This window comes from Ursus maritimus, unplaced genomic scaffold (assembly GCF_017311325.1).
Source record: "Ursus maritimus isolate PB19 unplaced genomic scaffold, ASM1731132v1 scaffold_1, whole genome shotgun sequence".
NCBI classification, from domain to species: Eukaryota; Metazoa; Chordata; class Mammalia; order Carnivora; family Ursidae; genus Ursus; species Ursus maritimus.
In genome coordinates, this window is record NW_024423343.1 from 75,383,899 (window position 1) to 75,400,918 (window position 17,020).

Below are 17,020 nucleotides of genomic sequence, written 5' to 3' on the forward strand. Positions count from 1 at the left end.
TATAAAAACAAAAACAATGTGTGCGAACAACCCGAAAACTGAATCTTAAAACCAAGCTTTGGTTGGCTAGTTTATGATTTGTCTTTAGATCTTTCGTAATTTCAGTTTTAACATCACACACACACACACCCTTCTATAATCAACATCATGTCTTTCTTTGCATCCTCAGATCACAAGATTAAGCCAAAAATAGTTTCAACCTGGGATCACATGGTCAAAATCAGTCATTAGATCAAGGTCTCAGACAAGACCTGACCAGACTGGGCTGAGTGGAAGGCGGAAGCAGGTCCTTTGAAATTGGTCATTGCTGGGGACACTTGCTGGATGTGACAGAGATATAGAAACATGGTACCCAGTCTATTACAAGTGTTCACTCCACAGGGTTTGAAATGAGACTTGGGAAGGTATATCTGAAGCTATGAGCAACACATACATCAACAGCCAAGTGGCTGTCTCAAAGTTCTTGTGAAGAGAACTAGTAGTGCATTTAAGGATAACCAGCTTCTGCATAATGAATGGTATATCCAGAACCCAAAGATGCTACCTACGGCAAGCCACCATCCAGTCCACCATGTGGATAGAGACTACATGCAGTCTCCGCCCCTAAACATGGCTCTGCTTTCCTTACAAAACCTGAACCATAGTTCTACTTTTTCCTTATCTCTCTGCACTCCCGGCACCTACAGTCTAATGAGAAATTGAAACCAATTTATATTTGTGCTATTTCAGTGAAATCATTCAAATCCTGTTTTACTACTATCACAGAGATAAAGCCCCGACAGACACCTTAATTCCCCCAATGACTTCAAAAAATAACTTCTTTTAAAACGCTTACTTGAAAGTTCATCAAGATCTGCCATGAATGCTACAGATGAGCAGGGGAGAATACATGGGCTGAAAGCTCTCTGCTAGACACTCAGTCTTTCCAGAATTTACTTTTAAGATGATGTGTTATTTTTTTTTTCAATCTCCTTTTTTAAAAGATTCAGCACTGTTTTCTGAAGCCCTATGGTCCTAGCATCCAGTGCATCACTCTTCTCAGTTTGTTCTCATTGAATCATTTAAGGAATGAATGGATTGATAAAAAGAGCCACAATCATACTATGATCCAGGTCATCCTGGCACTTTTTTCAAAAACAACTTTTCCAGACCATTAGGGTACTTTTTAGAACACAGAAATTTTCACAGTTTTTTTAGTGTCAGCTCAACCACTTGTTGGAGAACTTCCAGAAAGCTCTTTGACTTTTTTGTGTGTGAAAGTTAAACACACAGACTTCCACAGCAAAGATTATGAGCCAAACATTCAGGTGTTAAAACCATGCAGAGGTATATTTGTGTTACCTAGTAGAAATTCTTGGCTAACACACCTTAATAAGTCACTTAAATTATTTTTTGAAAGATGGTGTCAAAGGTCAACTTCAGTCTATCCATATGCGTCACTGAATTGGCGATATGATTTTTCATTTCCTGTAATAGCATTCCCAAGTTTACCAAAGCTGCTCATACAATACAATTTACTTCACACAACATAATGGAGTTGTCTCAGACAACTCAGACTACTAAGTACTTTTGGGGTGGGGGGGACTGCAGGGGACAATCTACAATTTCATTTGTATTACCAGGCAAAAAGGCAGGTAATATGACGTTCATTTTGGCAGAAGAGAACCTAGAAGCTTGAAATCAGACTGAACCCGGGGTTTCTTACTTTGGCTGTTGATGTCGAACAGCACTTCTAACAGAGCATTTATATCAAGCTGCTGAAAAGGATTAGTTTAAAAAGGAGTAACTCACCCCTTCTTTAGTCTACCTTCTCCCCATTTTCTGCCCCCCTCTCACTCCCCATGGGATAGGCCAGCCGCTTTTCTCCCCACTACAAAAACCATCTGACGAAGGGAAACTCTGGTAGTAGAAAGAAGTAAACCCCCTTCTAGGTTCAGCCTCGATTTTGCACAACTCCAGAGATATGAAACGTGAGACAGCTCGACATACAGAGAGCGGGCAGCTGATCTCTGATGGCTTCTCCAGTTTTTGAATTAAGGACTCCGAGACCCAGAGTGAATCTTAATGGAAGGGAAACTTTGCTTTCAGAAGGGAAACGGAAAGAAACTTCCTTTCTTTTAAACAGCAACACACTCAGTACCTTTCCTTAGATTTGGAGGCTTGAAGAAAAGGAAGACCGTCCCTTTAAAATCTCGAGTGGAAGACAGCACAAAGATAAAATGTTGTTTGTTTTAAAACTGGAAAAATACATGTCCTATAGCCAGCTCCTGCCTGGCACACAGCTGGGATGCAGAACAAATAAATTGGTACCAGGGACCATTCAACTCAAACGATTCTCCAGACTCGAAGTATTACATGAGGTACCTGTTTTGGGAAAACTCAGATCCATACTCTCCCAATTTTCTCTTTGCTTTCCCCTGTCTATACTACTAAACGCTTTTCAATGAATAAATTAATGAATACATAAATAAAAGCAAGTTTTAATCCTAACTACAACCTAAGACAAGTGAAACTATCAGACTATCAAAATTAATAACCGTAGCAGAGACTAGCTTTTACGAGGCATGTTTTTTCTCTTTGTGCATATTCAGCTAGGCTACATTTCGCATCCTCCCTGCAGGCCTAACCTATGAAGTAAGATTGCATGTGACTCAGTCTACTTCCGAGCCTGGCTGGGGTGCGGGCGGCGGCTCTCAGGTATATGAGCATGAGTGTGCATAGTCCTTCTTACTTTGACTGGAGACCACCTCAGGGCAAAGCTGAAGCTGTGTGCTAAAAACAGCTTCACCTCACTCCTTGATTAACTGGGTAGATTTAACCCTCAATGGTCAACAGTAACAGCCTGTACTGTTACATGAATGACAAGATTATGCAAATCATTACACATCTTGGTATATGCAGTTTTCGGAATGGTGGTCCCCCAAAAAGATACATCTATGTTCTAGCCCCAAACAAGCCAATGCGACTGTATTTGGAAAAAGGGTCTTTGCAGAGGTAATAAGTTAAGGACCTTGAATGAGATCCTCCTAGCTTATCCAGGTGGGCCCTCAATCCAATAACAAGTGTCCCTGTAAGACACCGAAGAAAAGAAGTACACAAGGGGAGAAAAGAAGAAGCCACGTAAAGAGAGACTGGAGTCACGCAACCACATGCCAAGGTCCGCCCACGAGCCACTGGGAGCTGGGAGAGGCAAGGAATGACTCTCCCGTAGAGCCTCGGGCGGGAACATGATCCAGCTGACATCCTCATTTCAGACTTCTGGCCTCCAGAGCTGCAACAGAGTATTTTCTATTGCTTTAAGCCACCAAGCTTGTGGTCATTTGTTACGGCAGCCACAGAAAACTAACACAGCAGCTTTTTGTTATCTTATTGTTACTTTAGCTTAAACTGGAAGTTCATAACAGAAGTGACTTATATCAAGTACTTAGTACATCTTCAAGTGAATACATTTGGGGGACACAAAACTGCAAAAGAAAAAAAAAAATGTATCCACTCAGTAATTTTCGTTACTAATGTTTTAGTTAGTAATGATATTGGTATGTTGTTTTGAAACCTTTTTTATATTATAGGAAAAGACAAATAAATTACATTTATGTTAGGAATCCAACAATTCAACGTAAAAGTGATGATTATAAAATCAAAGAAATTAAGTAAATTAATATTAAAAATTGACTTGGAAATATCAATATGAACTCGTAATTTTTACACATTATTTTCAAGGTCCAGATACTTAAACTGAGAAGGAGATTCACCCAGTGGCTATGATGGCCTCTGGCTCTCACATCCTCCCCTCTAATATCCACCCCCCCCCAACACACTAAAAAAGAACAGGGCTCCTCAAAGAAACGTCTTATTCTACGGTCCAGGGCGAGGAAGGTACAAGTTAAGCCTAAGAGATGGGTTTTGTACCATAAAACAAGCTCTCAAGGCTTAACAAAGTCCCATCAAAAGAACACAGAAGCCAACATGAAAGGGTTCTCATACATCAAAGCACTGATAGTGTGAGCTTCAAAATATTACTGTATTAATTGAAATACACTGACTCTATGAAAATCCATGCGTGCACAATGATAGTCTTAAGAGAAAGCCAGGGAAAACCCATTTGCCACAACTTTCAAAGTATCCTTTAAACTAAATCTGTACTCTCAAAAATAGCAAAGGGAGAGAAAGAATTCTAGGAATAATTATATTCCAGGGTAAACTGAGACCCAGCTGAAAGATCCAGTTGCTGGCTTAACATAGAAGGGAAATGAAATTATAAAATCATCTTTGTGCGGCTCCTCCAGAAACTGATTCAGCAGAAGATTATCAGTTGGTTTTAAACCCACCAGGCACAAGGCTGGTAGGTAAGGAGACAAACAGTGCCAAAGGAACGTGCCACAGATCCCTTTCAGCTTAAAGGCGAAAACACAATTATACTACTGACCGATGTTATCTAATAGTGAGACATCAGACATCGCAGGTCTCCTGTGATATTCTAGAAAAAGATACTTGACATCAATCTTTATGCTTTTATACCTAACTTCTGGTTAACAGAAAATTCAGAAGAGTTCAGACATCTCTAGGAAACAACAGGGTAAATGCAGAAAACAACACACTCTGCAAGACAGCCTGCCTAGTTTCCTCACTATATTAGCATCATGAATAAAAGTCTGTTCTAGATTCACGGAGAATTAAAGAACCTAACAGCTAGATGCAATGTGTGATCTATACTGGGACTAGATTTTCATGTGAACAAACCAGGTGTAAAGAACATTATAGAACACTGGGAAATATGACCTGGGCAATAGAAGGTACAAAGGAATTATTATTCATTTTAATTGTGATGACTTTATTGGCTATAAGAGAATTCTCATTTTTATAAGACACACACTGAATTTTCTAACAAGATAAAACTACAAAACAAAATACCAAACACGAAATCCGACTAATGCAGAGCCAAAAGAAAGATTACACAGAAGAGGAAGACCAAGTATCAAAATGATAAAAGACAACTAAGGGCTTGGAAGAGAACTTTAAAAGAATTATCACAGATCTCAAAAAACCTAGTACTGATTTAAAATTAGATAGCATTTCAACATACCAGTTAAGGAAATATGGTAAAAATTCAAACAATTTTAAGGTCAAACAATATTAAATATAGTAAAAATATCAGTCAGGCAGAGGACTGAATAAGGGGAAGGGGGTGGAGAAATGGCTGTCTGCTAACCCAACAGCTGGTAAAGCCACAATAAAGTTCGTGTGGCTATATGTAGAATCAAAGCCTGGAACTTGGGGATAGGGGCTGAGGGCAGATTAGGTCTGGAGTCTGGGAGCCCGCGCAGAGGCAGCAGAGCAAGGTGAAGGTTCCTGCTACATCATTATCCTTCCCTTACTTCCTCCCCACTGTCTCTGCGATCCATATGCTTGCTCAAGTAACTACCATGGCTGGCACCAACGTGCCAATCAGCTATCACCTGTTCCTGCCCAATGCTACCACTCATTTGTTACCCCTCACTCCAAGGACAAGCCCTTAACACCTAGAATCTGATGGTCCGCAGGAATTAGTTTATCAATATCTAGTAATATTTGGTTACCTGGCAGAGTAGAGCTCTAGCTGGCTTACAACAACATGAATGTTTAAAACAAAACAAAACAAAGGATGAAAGAAAGAAAATAACTCAGCAATATGTTGCTCTTTAATTTTTTAGGATATTTTATTCCAGCAGCAAATTGGCTTAACTACAGATACAAGTTTTCCAGTAAAGTAACTTTTTTATCTTCTGAATGAAATGGTATTAGGAAATACAAGCGAAGGGTTTAAGAATTAATTGTATTCTTAATGATTAAATACATTCAAATGACATGGGTCAGTGGTGCTGAAAAAAGACAAAAAAAGTAACTCTTCCAGTCGTGGAGTATCTCAACACCACTGGCCTGACTCAGCCCGGGCGGAGTGGCAGCAGGGGCCTTCCCCTTCCCTGATCAGGCTGCCTGCCAAGCCTTGAGGGCTGAAATCCAACCTGCCCGAAGTGCTTAACACAGGAAGCTGACTCTAAGTGGGTATAATTTCCTGCCACCTCTTCACTCTCACCTTTGTTTTTGTTGGTTTTAACCTCCTTCTCCCTTATCATTCCATTCAAGTGAGGAAGGGGGAGACCCCCATCTCTTCCTAAGGCTATAATGCAACAAAATCACCAGCCATTAGGGGGCAAGTTCGAGCCATGCCAAACCACCCCCCAAAAAACGCACATCACACCATTAGCACAGGCAAAGCCACGGGGCAACTTTCTAACCAAGCTCAGGTGTGGCACCACTAACACTTCGGGAGTGGATGACACATTCATGCAATCTACACCCATCGGCATTAGTCACCTAAAATGTCCTGAATTCCTGACTAACCACTTCCACTTAATCACTGAGCAGACGTACACTTAGGAATAAGTCCTCCTCCTCCAGGAAAAACCCCTGCGAAGTCACAGGATGAAGCCTTGCAAAGACCTACTTACCTAAGTGCAAGTTTCGCTTCCACGAACCGATTCCCGGTCCCTAGCGTAACAGGAACTGATTCAAAGGACTTGCGACTGAAGTTTGGAAATCAGTGTTCTTGTCTCACTAACTAGCCCGGGGGGCCTTGGAGCTGGCTTGTCATTAATGCTCTTAAACCTCAGTGTCATCACTGATTAGTGAACAGGTGGGAAAGGCATAAGATCTTTCACTTTACTTCATATGTTCCAATACAGATATATATTAACTTTTCCAGTAGAAAAATACAAAGAGGGGCGCCCACGTGGCTCAGTCAGTTAAGCATGATCAGGTCATGATCTCGGGGTCCTGGAATCAAGCCTCATATCTGGCTCCCTACTCAGCAGGGAGCCTGCTTCTCCCTCTGCCTCCCGCTCCCCCTGCTTGTGCTTTCTCACTCGCTTTCTGTCAAATAAATAAAATCCTTTAAAAAGAGAGAGAAAAAGAAAAAGAGTGGCTGGAAATAAATGCAACCCTTCTAATAACTCTTCCAGACACAGTGCTCTGAAAGCTCATCTGAGATTCGAAAGTCCCTGAAATGCAGCCTTTACCCCAAGCCTGTGGAAAGCAGCCAGGACCCCAAAGCCAAAAAAATGCAGCACAGGGTCTGCATTTGGGGAATAGTGGCAACTGAGGAAGGGGCGAGATCAAGGGACTTTCTCTCTCTGCACAGGTGCAGATCCCACTGAAAGAACCCCTCATTGCTATTCAGCTGCTAGGTTTTCATCTGCAGTTGTCAGAGCAACCTAACAAATTTCCAGCTTTTCATTCTCATACAGTCACCTCATTCTATTAGAGCCCTGCCTCAGTGTCCCCCCAGAGTCCTCAAATTGAAGTCCTCATGGCAACCCTGCCCACTTACTCCAATAAATAGGTTCTCTGGAATGCACTTCACAGTCCCCAAAACCCGGCAAGGGAGCCTCTCCTCCTTTGGCTTCTACAGCCCCACCTGGACCAGAGTTGACAGTTCTCCTATGTTACTCTAACCACTGAGACGCATTAGAAGCTCAGGTCAACTTTATGTATAGGCAGTCACCTATGAAAGGACTAAGGGACATCATGTTTATTCTACCCCTAGAATTAGCCAAAGAACTGGATTTTCAGTTGATCATGGGTAGGTGGAGACAGAGCTTCGTTGCAGAAATGCCCACATAGACGCCTTTGAATCTACAGGAGGCACCCTTCCCACTTTAAAGGAGCTCCCAGGATTGAGCAGTGATGTTCAGTTTCACTTATCACAAGCAAATTACACCAACATGCAGAGGAAGGTGCAAGGATAAAGAAAGCAAACCTATGGGGCACTTGGGTGGCACAGTCAGTAGAACGGCCGACTCTTGGTTTTGGCTGGGGTCATGATCTCAGGGTCGTGAGATCAAGCCCTGCGTTGGGCTGGGCTCCACGCTCAGCAGAGTCTGCTTGAGTTTCTCTCTCCCTCTGCCTCTGCCCCTGCCCCTTAAACTTGTGCTCTTTCTTTTGCTCTCCCCAAAATAAATTTTAAAAGTCTAAAAAAGAAAGAAAGAGACAGCAAGCCTCTACACACCCAGGCCTTTGCACTGAGCTGCTTCTCTCTCCTGCCTCCTCTTCCTTCTCCACTTTCTCCCACACAAACCACTTAGCTCTTCTTTCTTTCACTCAACAGACTTTTAGTAAGCACTGCTTATGTATCAGGCACTAAGCTCGGTATTGGAGTTACGCAAACTAATGAGACAAGACCCATACCCTCCAGTAACTCACTCCAGTCAGGGGGACATATTTAAGTACTTCTAAAACAAAGTGACAGACTAACCATATAAAAGTATAAAGAGGTTGATGAATCGTATTCAACTTAATTGTCTTTCCTAGGCTACACCATGATGAAGTATTTTATTTGGACCCTTCATCTTTGCATCTTTAGGAAAAAACAACATGTTCAATGCACCAATGTGCTCAATGCCCACAGCATACAAAAAATCTGTTAAATCATCAGCACAAATAAAATTTTTGTTCACCAGTAATCCCAACATATTATTGTATGTTCCTCTTGTTCAAAAAGATAACTGATGAAAGTTTAGGACTTCTTATAAGATTTTTTTTAAGTGAGGAAATCAGTGTGGAGGGAAAACGTGGCCAGGAAAGGTGAGATGAAGCCATGAATGAGGCCGGGAAACAAAACACGTGTCCCGGAGGTGCTGTGGACTTGTAAGGGCAGACCACAAACGTGGCTCTGAGCAGTCTAGCAGCAAAGGGAAAAAAAAGAGAAATATGATCAGTTCTGTGATTCATATTGTCCACATGACAATTTTTCACTGGAACTGAAACCTGAAATCATTTCTCCAGAAGTCCTCCAATATCCTTGATCACATACTTCTTTTGGAATTAAATTTCTGTAATATTCCCATTTCACTTCGTGCACCTTGAGCCCTTTGTCTATATACTATGTATCTTATGATAATAATGTATCTGCACTATTTGCTTAAAAAGAAATAAAATTAATATTTGGATTCCACATAGCGTTTGGGCACAAAGCATCGGGACCAGGGAGTGTCTTATGTGTCACATATCAATGACAACACACCACAGACACTGCTTTAAGACTTCACAAATAAGACACAAGGTTTGCCTTAGTATTTTCCTGGACTGAAAATCTATAGCTATGGCTTGGGCCACCTGGGCGGCTCAATTGGTTAAGCATCTGCCTTCGGCTCAGGTCATGAACTCAGGGTCCTGGGACTGAGCCCTGCATCAGGCTCCCTGCTCAGTGAAGAGTCTGCTTCTTCCTCTGCCCTTCTCCCCCACTTGTGCTCTCTCATGCTCTCTCTCAAATAAATAAAATCTTAAGAAAGAAAAAGAAAGGAAGAAAGGGACAAAGGGAGGGAGAGGGAGGAAATCTATAGCTATGGCTTTTCCTGACAGCATCATACAACATGCATTCAAACCATCAAGTATATTTAGGTAAAATACGATGATAGATTCAATAAATTTCCTTGAATCTTTTGAAAACAAGTTGATGATAAAATGGTACCAATATTTAATAACTGGTAGCCATTTGTATGTCTCCTTTGGAGAAGTGTCTGTTCATGTCTTCTGCCCATTTCTTGACCAGATTGTTTTTTTGGGTGTTGAGTTTGATAAGTTCTTTACAGATCTTGGATACCAGCCCTTTATCTGTAATATCATTTGCAAATATCTTCTCCCATTCCATGGGCTTACTGAACATAATATTAAACAAACAAACAAACAAACAAATAAATAAATGTATCCTTGTTTATTTAATATCTGGGCCCCTAAGGAGCAGCAGAAGCAGCCACACCATTTATGAAGCCCCTACTGTACGCCAAATGTTAGTGCATGTATTTTTTTTCTGTAGCAGTGTTTTTTTTTTATAATTTTTGTTATATTAGTCACCATACAGTACATCCCCAGTTTTTGCATATATTGCCTCTAATCCTCAAAATAATTTTAAAATGTTCTGTTTTAAGTAGGCTCCACGTCCAACGTGGGGCTTGAACTCAGGACCCTGATTATGAGGTGCATGCAGTACCGACTGAGCCAGCCAGGCGCCCTTTAAAATGTTAGTATTAACTGCATTTTACAGCTGAGGGGGGGAGGGAAGATTTGTAGCAAATACTTTATTTTTTAATTTTATTTTCAAAAATACACAAAAGTTGAGAGTATACTATAATAGACCCCAACATATCCCACCAGCAAAATTGAACAATCATTAAGATTTTCCACATTTCCTTTACCCATTTTTTTGTTTTCCTTTGATGAAGTATTTTACAGCCACATCACAGTCATATTCTATCCCTACGTCAGTACACGTTTCTTTAAAAATAAAGAGATTCTAATGATGTACTATATGTTGGCTAATTGAACATAAAAAAGTAATAATTTTTTTTAAAAAGGTTCTTATACAACCACAATGCTAAAATCAAACCTAACCAAGTCAATAATTTCTTAGAATCATCTGCTAATTTCTTTGGAGAGATTTCTCCAATTTTCTAAAAAAAAGTCTTTTTATAGTTAGTTTGTTCATATTGGAATTCAAAAAGATCCACACAGACATTGTTATCTCTCTTTAATTCTCCTCCTTTTTAACCTATCTCTGGTTGTTACAAAAGCAATTTTTTTTTAAAGATTTTATTTATTTATTTGACAGAGATAGAGACAGCCAGCGAGAGAGGGAACACAAGCAGGGGGAGTGGGAGAGGAAGAAGCAGGCTCACAGCAGAGGAGCCTGATGTGGGGCTCGATCCCATAACGCCGGGATCACGCCCTGAGCCGAAGGCAATCGCTTAACCGCTGTGCCACCCAGGCGCCCCGACAAAAGCAATTTTTAAGATATAATTCCTATACCATAAAATTCACACTCTTAAAGAGGTATACAATTTTATTTTATTCACGAGGCTATGTAACTATCCCAACTCTTTAATTCCCACCACTAAGTTATTTGGTGTAATTTCCATCACACCAAAACAAAACAAAAACAAAAACAAAAAACCATGCACACTCATTAGCAGTCACTCCCCTTCCCCTCCCAGTTCACAGCAACCACTAATCTACTTTCTTTATGGATTTTTCTATTTGGGATATTTCATATAACTGGAATTTTAAAAGCAAATATATTTTGAGAAGCTACTGGGTCAGGTACCATAAATACATATAAATTAGGTACCAAATCTATGGCATGGCCCATGTAGATAACCAGATAAACATTCCATCAATAAGCACCAATACGTTATACTTACCATATGAATAGTACACTATGAATGCTTTCAGCTCACAGTTTTTACCCTTCCCCTCACAAATACACACAGATGAGAAATGGTATTTATGTGTGTGACACACCAATGAGTTTCTCATATGTGACAAAAGTCCAGTTTTCTGCTGGCTACAATTCCCAAACTGACTAGTGGCTCATTAAACATGGCAGCTCACCATAGTGATAATGTGGGCAGGCGAGGCTCTGTGCCTAATTACAGCTCCCTGCCTTCCTCTCCCTTTCTGGAAAGCCTATCAGATCAGAGAAACAGAGACAACCTGTATTTTTCATTTATTTCTGGAAGCTCATTCCCACTTGAGTACTTTGTGAGGAAGAGAGCAGAGAGCAGTGCATGCGTACAGCCCCCAGCATGTGCATGTTTTCCATCATTAGACTATGGAGGCCACTTGACCACTGAACGGCTCTGACACCTTCAGCAGTGATTTTCTTCATCTGTCAAATGGGGATATGAACACAAAGGACTGCTTTGAAAATTCAACACGAAGCTCTTATTAAGAAAATCTACTTAGTAAGTGCTGGCCACTGGCAATAATAATCATGTGTCACTCTTATTAACAAGTCACCCAGGACACCTCCGAACTGATGGTGCTCCGGCCCGGAGCTTTGGACATGAGTTGAAGTGCGTGTCAGAAAGGAACAGATAAAGTAGCTAAATTCTCCATGTCGTGCCACATTAACATTCAAGGGCAATAATAAGCTGAACTCGGGATCTAAAAATGAGAAACATCATTAGCTGATTTGCTCCTCTCCCAGCCCCAAGATCCCCTCTACCCACCATCAACCCTATAAAGCCCTGTTGATCTGAGGGAAGAGTACAGCTGTTAGAAATCTTCCATCAGCAGCAATCTGCCCTTTCTGGCTACTGGAGAGGCAACATTTCACAACTCGGGGCAACAGGGTGGCTCAGTAGGTTAAGCATCTGCCTTCAGCTCGGGTCATGATTCCAGGGTCCGCCATCGGGCTCCCTGCTCAGTGGGGAATCTCCTTCCCCCTCTACCCCTCACCCTGCTCATGCTCTCTCTCGCTCACTCGCTCTCAAATAAATAAAATCTTTTAAAAAAATAGAAATTTTTTTTAAAAATTAATAACTTAATAAAGCTAGAAAGGAGCAGAGCAACCTGATGGCCAGTGAATCCCACAGGTCTGAGGGAGGAGGGTCAGCTCTTCCTCACAGGGCTAACAAAACGGCCATGGAAGCTGCTTTCCTCTGCCTGTGCTACTGTCATAACCTGTCAACTAGAATTTTCACCCCCGTTGGACCCTCCCACATTTGTGCGATTACCTTTCCTTTATATTAATTATCCCTATCATCTTTGTTCATCATCATTGTAAAATCATTTTTCCTCACAATAATAGGTTTAGACAATACTCACAAAAAATTAACTCTCAAGTCAGGAGAGTGTAAGTGTCAGCAAAATCTTTACACTTTAGCATCAAGGTCACATAAGCAATAAACTTCCTCTTCAGTTTCTATCTACTTTTGATACTCAAATACAGCATGAGAAAGAGGGGAGGGTTTTCACCATCATTTCATTACTGTTTGAGTTCAGGAGCTAAGGAGAAACCACACGCAACGAACGCTTTACAATCTCTGTGTCAACCGCGGGCATGTTTTCTTAGGGTAATAGTTCTACCTATGAGCAATAAAAAACCCCACTGCTTCTCTGATACGTGTTGTCTCCATAGGAGAAACCCAAGGGAGCTGTGTTAGGGGGAATTATAGCACTCCCCAGAAATGTTTAGGGTGGTGGGAGGTGGGGGGAAAAAGCACCCTGAAGCTCATTGCCCAACATAAAAAGCTAACATACAGAGCCTGGTATCTAAGACCCTAGTCCACACCAACCTGCAACAATGTGCCAAAAAAATTACTATCAATACAATGGGATACCACATTCCATTTAAAAGAACAGGGTAGAAATGATGAATGTACCAAGACGCAGAACGGAGGGTGTGTACATCCATATATTTGGGGTTTTTAAGACAAAAACATTTTTTAAGATAAAAACATTTTAAAAGCTGAAAGGAAATACTTCAAAGTCTTACCAGTGGACCTCTAAGGTGGAGAATTGGAAGAGCAGACAGAAACAAAATGCAGACTTTCACTTTTTATTTTATATCTCTCTGAAGACTCCGAGTTTGTTAGGAGTTAATGAGAAAATGAAAACACCAGAAGAATTGCTAAAATCTGAAATAATCTATCAGCCCAAGTGATGCTTCTTTATAAACAATTCACCTTCTTGCATGAATATACAACAACACACATGAATAGGAAAGCCAATTAAACTAGACGACCTGCATTATTCAAAGCAGCATAAACTGCTATATGAAATAGAACAACAAGGGCCCCTCGGTGGCTCCGTCGGCTAAGCTTCCAACTCTTGATTATAGCTCAGGTCATGATCGCAGGGTCATGGGATCGAGCCCCATGTCAGCCTCCATGCTGGGCATGGAACCTGCTTAGGATTCTTTCTCTCCCTCTCCCTCTGCCCCCACCTACCCCAAACTCACTCTCTCTCTCAAAAAAACAAAACAAAACAAAACAAAAAAACAGATCTGAATTTGGTTTGCCCGCCTGCCAAATTTCCCAGAAAATCTAATAACTAAATGCTTGAAAATAAAGGAATTAAAATAATGCACAAATAAAAGAAGTCACTTTCTAGCTTTACCTTTGGTCCTAAGAAATAGGAAGGCAAAGAGTCACAAAACAGAAATCCATGCATAGGTATCCTGGAAAAAGTCTATTATATTCAGGGAGGAAATCTGATTCTCTTCTTTCATTATTTCTTGATAAAAGTATCACCGTGTCTTACCTGATCACAAATCAGTTCCCACTTTTTCTCATTATCATACTGCCGCAGTAACCTGGCTTTGTCAGGGGGTAGGTTCATAGCATTCTGTAAAAAGAAAAGGAAAGAGATATGTCACATTCCACAACAGGCTGCTAATGGGTAGCTAACTCACAGGCAGACCAAAGACTAGTACAGTGGTTCTCTTGTGACTTCTTTGCAATTCCTAGTGTCAAAAAAACCAAAACGCCCTATGGAAGTCATTTAAACATCAAATCAGTTTAATGGCACTAGAGAAGCTCTCAAGTCTTAGGCTGGGACATCTGAGGTGGCCTGCTTTGAATTATCAGACTTGCAAACGTAATGCACCATTTCTTCATTTAAGAGCAAGCTCCCATGCTACTCAGTAGTCGAGAGCATATAAACCCCCACTTCTCTTTAAAGCACTATAGCCCCACCAGACACAGAACACAAGACACCAAAAGAAAACTCAATGACCTTTGATAGACAACATCAATGTTTAATTTGATAAATAATTTTAAGTAAAAGAGCACCTTAAAAATTTTTTTCTAATTTAAAAATTTAAAAAAAAGTGCAAGTGGTTTTTGTCATCTTTGTGAGATGAAAAGCACTCCTTTGGGAAATATGTTAACATTAGCAACCATAATCCTCCATTTAGCCATACTGTATAATTATGACGGTGGGTTTGCAGTGAGAAATGGACCATGAGCTCAAAGAGGTGTCTAGACGTCAGAACTCTTATAAACCTCCCTGTCAATATGGCACACCTTCCATAGTACTGGTCATGGATTTGCGCCCAGGTACATTCGCAAGTTTTTAGTCCAATGTCCCAAATGACCAATTATATACACTTTTTCAAGACACTTGGCTTGGGTCTGAGGTGAGATCTTTGGCCACAGAACATGGCAGAGTGAGAGAGCCCCAGAAGAAATTCATATCTGTTCCCTTGGCCTCCCTAAAGTTTCCATGCTCTAAACTGAGCTAAGGAGTCAACGTCTATTAACTGCCCTATGTATCCCCTCGTATTAATGCTCTAAATCATAGCTATCTGTAAATAAACAATACAGAACCTTGCCTGAGTCAATATATGGGTAGACAAATTCAAAGGTCTTCAACTTTTAATGCTAGAGCCCCAAGCTCTTCGAAAGATACAGCCTATAGAGAAACAATTCAACTTGCCACAGTTACTGTCTCATATCATCCAGGGAAATAAATTTAATAGAGGCAAGGATGGGTGAGTTATTCTAATTTAATGGCAGAGAATTAAAACCTTTGATAATTTTGATAGATACAACTCAAGCATTTTCCTTTAAACTCAATTTAGCATCCACAGTGGTATGCCTAAGGAGGTGCTAGTCACAGACCACCTATTAATTTGAATCCAATTCATTTGAATCTAACAACCTGCCTTCAGAATATTAAAATTTTTAATTGCCCCCAACGCTGATAATATAAGCAGAAGAGCATTAGATTCCAGAGTTTTCAATGATATTGCCAAGGCGTCTCCCTAGAAATATCTAAAATGGGGGAAATGTTTTCATACCACTTATCTCCATAGTATATCTACTTGAACTAGAAAGAAAAATAACTACTTGCATTTATTTGTAATTACAATTTTATAATGTTAAACCACCACCCCTGGGATAAGGCAAAGGAGAGTTCCATGTCTAACTTTCTGAGGGAAACCAATGTTATTGACCGTTAAATAACCAGTCCATCATTGCTTATTTGTACCCTAGAGATGGATTATTTCCTCCTAAACTGATTTTGACCTCCATGTTAATGCTCTTGGGTGTGATTATGCATTAAATAAAAACAGTAAGATTATGAGGTAAGTTAAATGAGTTTTTCTGAGTCCTTATTAATCTCTTGAGATATAAAGGGAATAAGAAAAAAGAATGCCTGAACTCTTCCAAGGTGTCAAGCACCGTATGAAGCACTTCACATAAGCTCACGTAAATCTTTGTAACAAGCTCATGAGATGTAATTTTCCTCAACTTCTATATGGGAAAGGGGACCTGGAAGAACTTGGTTAACTGGCTCAAAGTTGGACAGCTTTGCAGGAGCAGAACACGATCTGAATAGTCTGTGAGGCTCCCCAAAACAAACACTAAAAAAAAAAAAAAAAAAAAAAAAACCAATTTTTTTTTCTGCAAGGCAAAATGGCAGTAACTGACTTTCTGTGAGTATCTACTAGACACCCGTGTGGAATCAGTTTGCAAACACTGCTACAGATGTAGGCCCTGTTATTGCCTTTCCATCTAGATCGACTTTTAGTTTTAAGAAGCAGTCTTTCATTCAACAGGTGTTTGTGAAGCACCACCCTTTGCACAAGCTCACAGAGGGGAACCAAAGAGATATGGTCCTGACCCAGCATCATATCCTGGTGGGACAGATACAAATGAAATGAACTCATCTTCAACTCTCCTAACTCTTGATAGAGATTATCAGAGGGCAACTTTTGAATGGACAATCTAGAGAGATCCTTTAGGAAAATTAACAATTAAGAAGAGCACTAAAAATGAGAAGGACTGAGCCGGGTCAAGAGTGGACAACAGCGTACTGAGGACAGGAAAGAGTGAAAAGATGCTAAGTCGGGAAATAGTTTGGCAAATCAAAAACCCGAAAGACAGTCATCATGGGTGAAGAGAAAGTAAAAGAGAGAGAATAAGGGAAGGATAAGGCTGTATCATGCCCGGCCACGTAGGCCAGGGTAAATACCTTTTATTTTCCTCACAGCGCAACAGCAAGCCGTTGAAGACTTTGTCAGCATGAGATGACAAAATCAAGTCACGTTTCACAAAGACTACCCTGGGTATACGAGGAGATCTGATTAGAAACAGCCAGAGTGGAAGCAGTGAGGCCAATGGCTCAAATGAATGATGGTGGCTTGGACAAGGCCAACGGCACAGCAAATGAATCAAGGTGGATAGATGTTAAAAATATG

The 17,020-nt window shown here is 40.6% G+C and overlaps 1 protein-coding gene across 3 annotated transcripts in view; it reads right to left on the minus strand.

Annotated features, from left to right (window-relative positions):
* The window catches only part of FMNL2 (formin like 2), a 304,966-nt gene that overhangs the window by 112,624 nt on the left and 175,322 nt on the right, over positions 1-17,020 (minus strand). For all 3 annotated transcript variants that reach the window (XM_040644919.1, XM_040644915.1, XM_040644925.1), the window contains exon 2: positions 14,077-14,160. In XM_040644919.1, the coding sequence (XP_040500853.1) occupies positions 14,077-14,160 (84 nt within the window). The remainder of the gene's footprint in view (positions 1-14,076; positions 14,161-17,020) is intronic.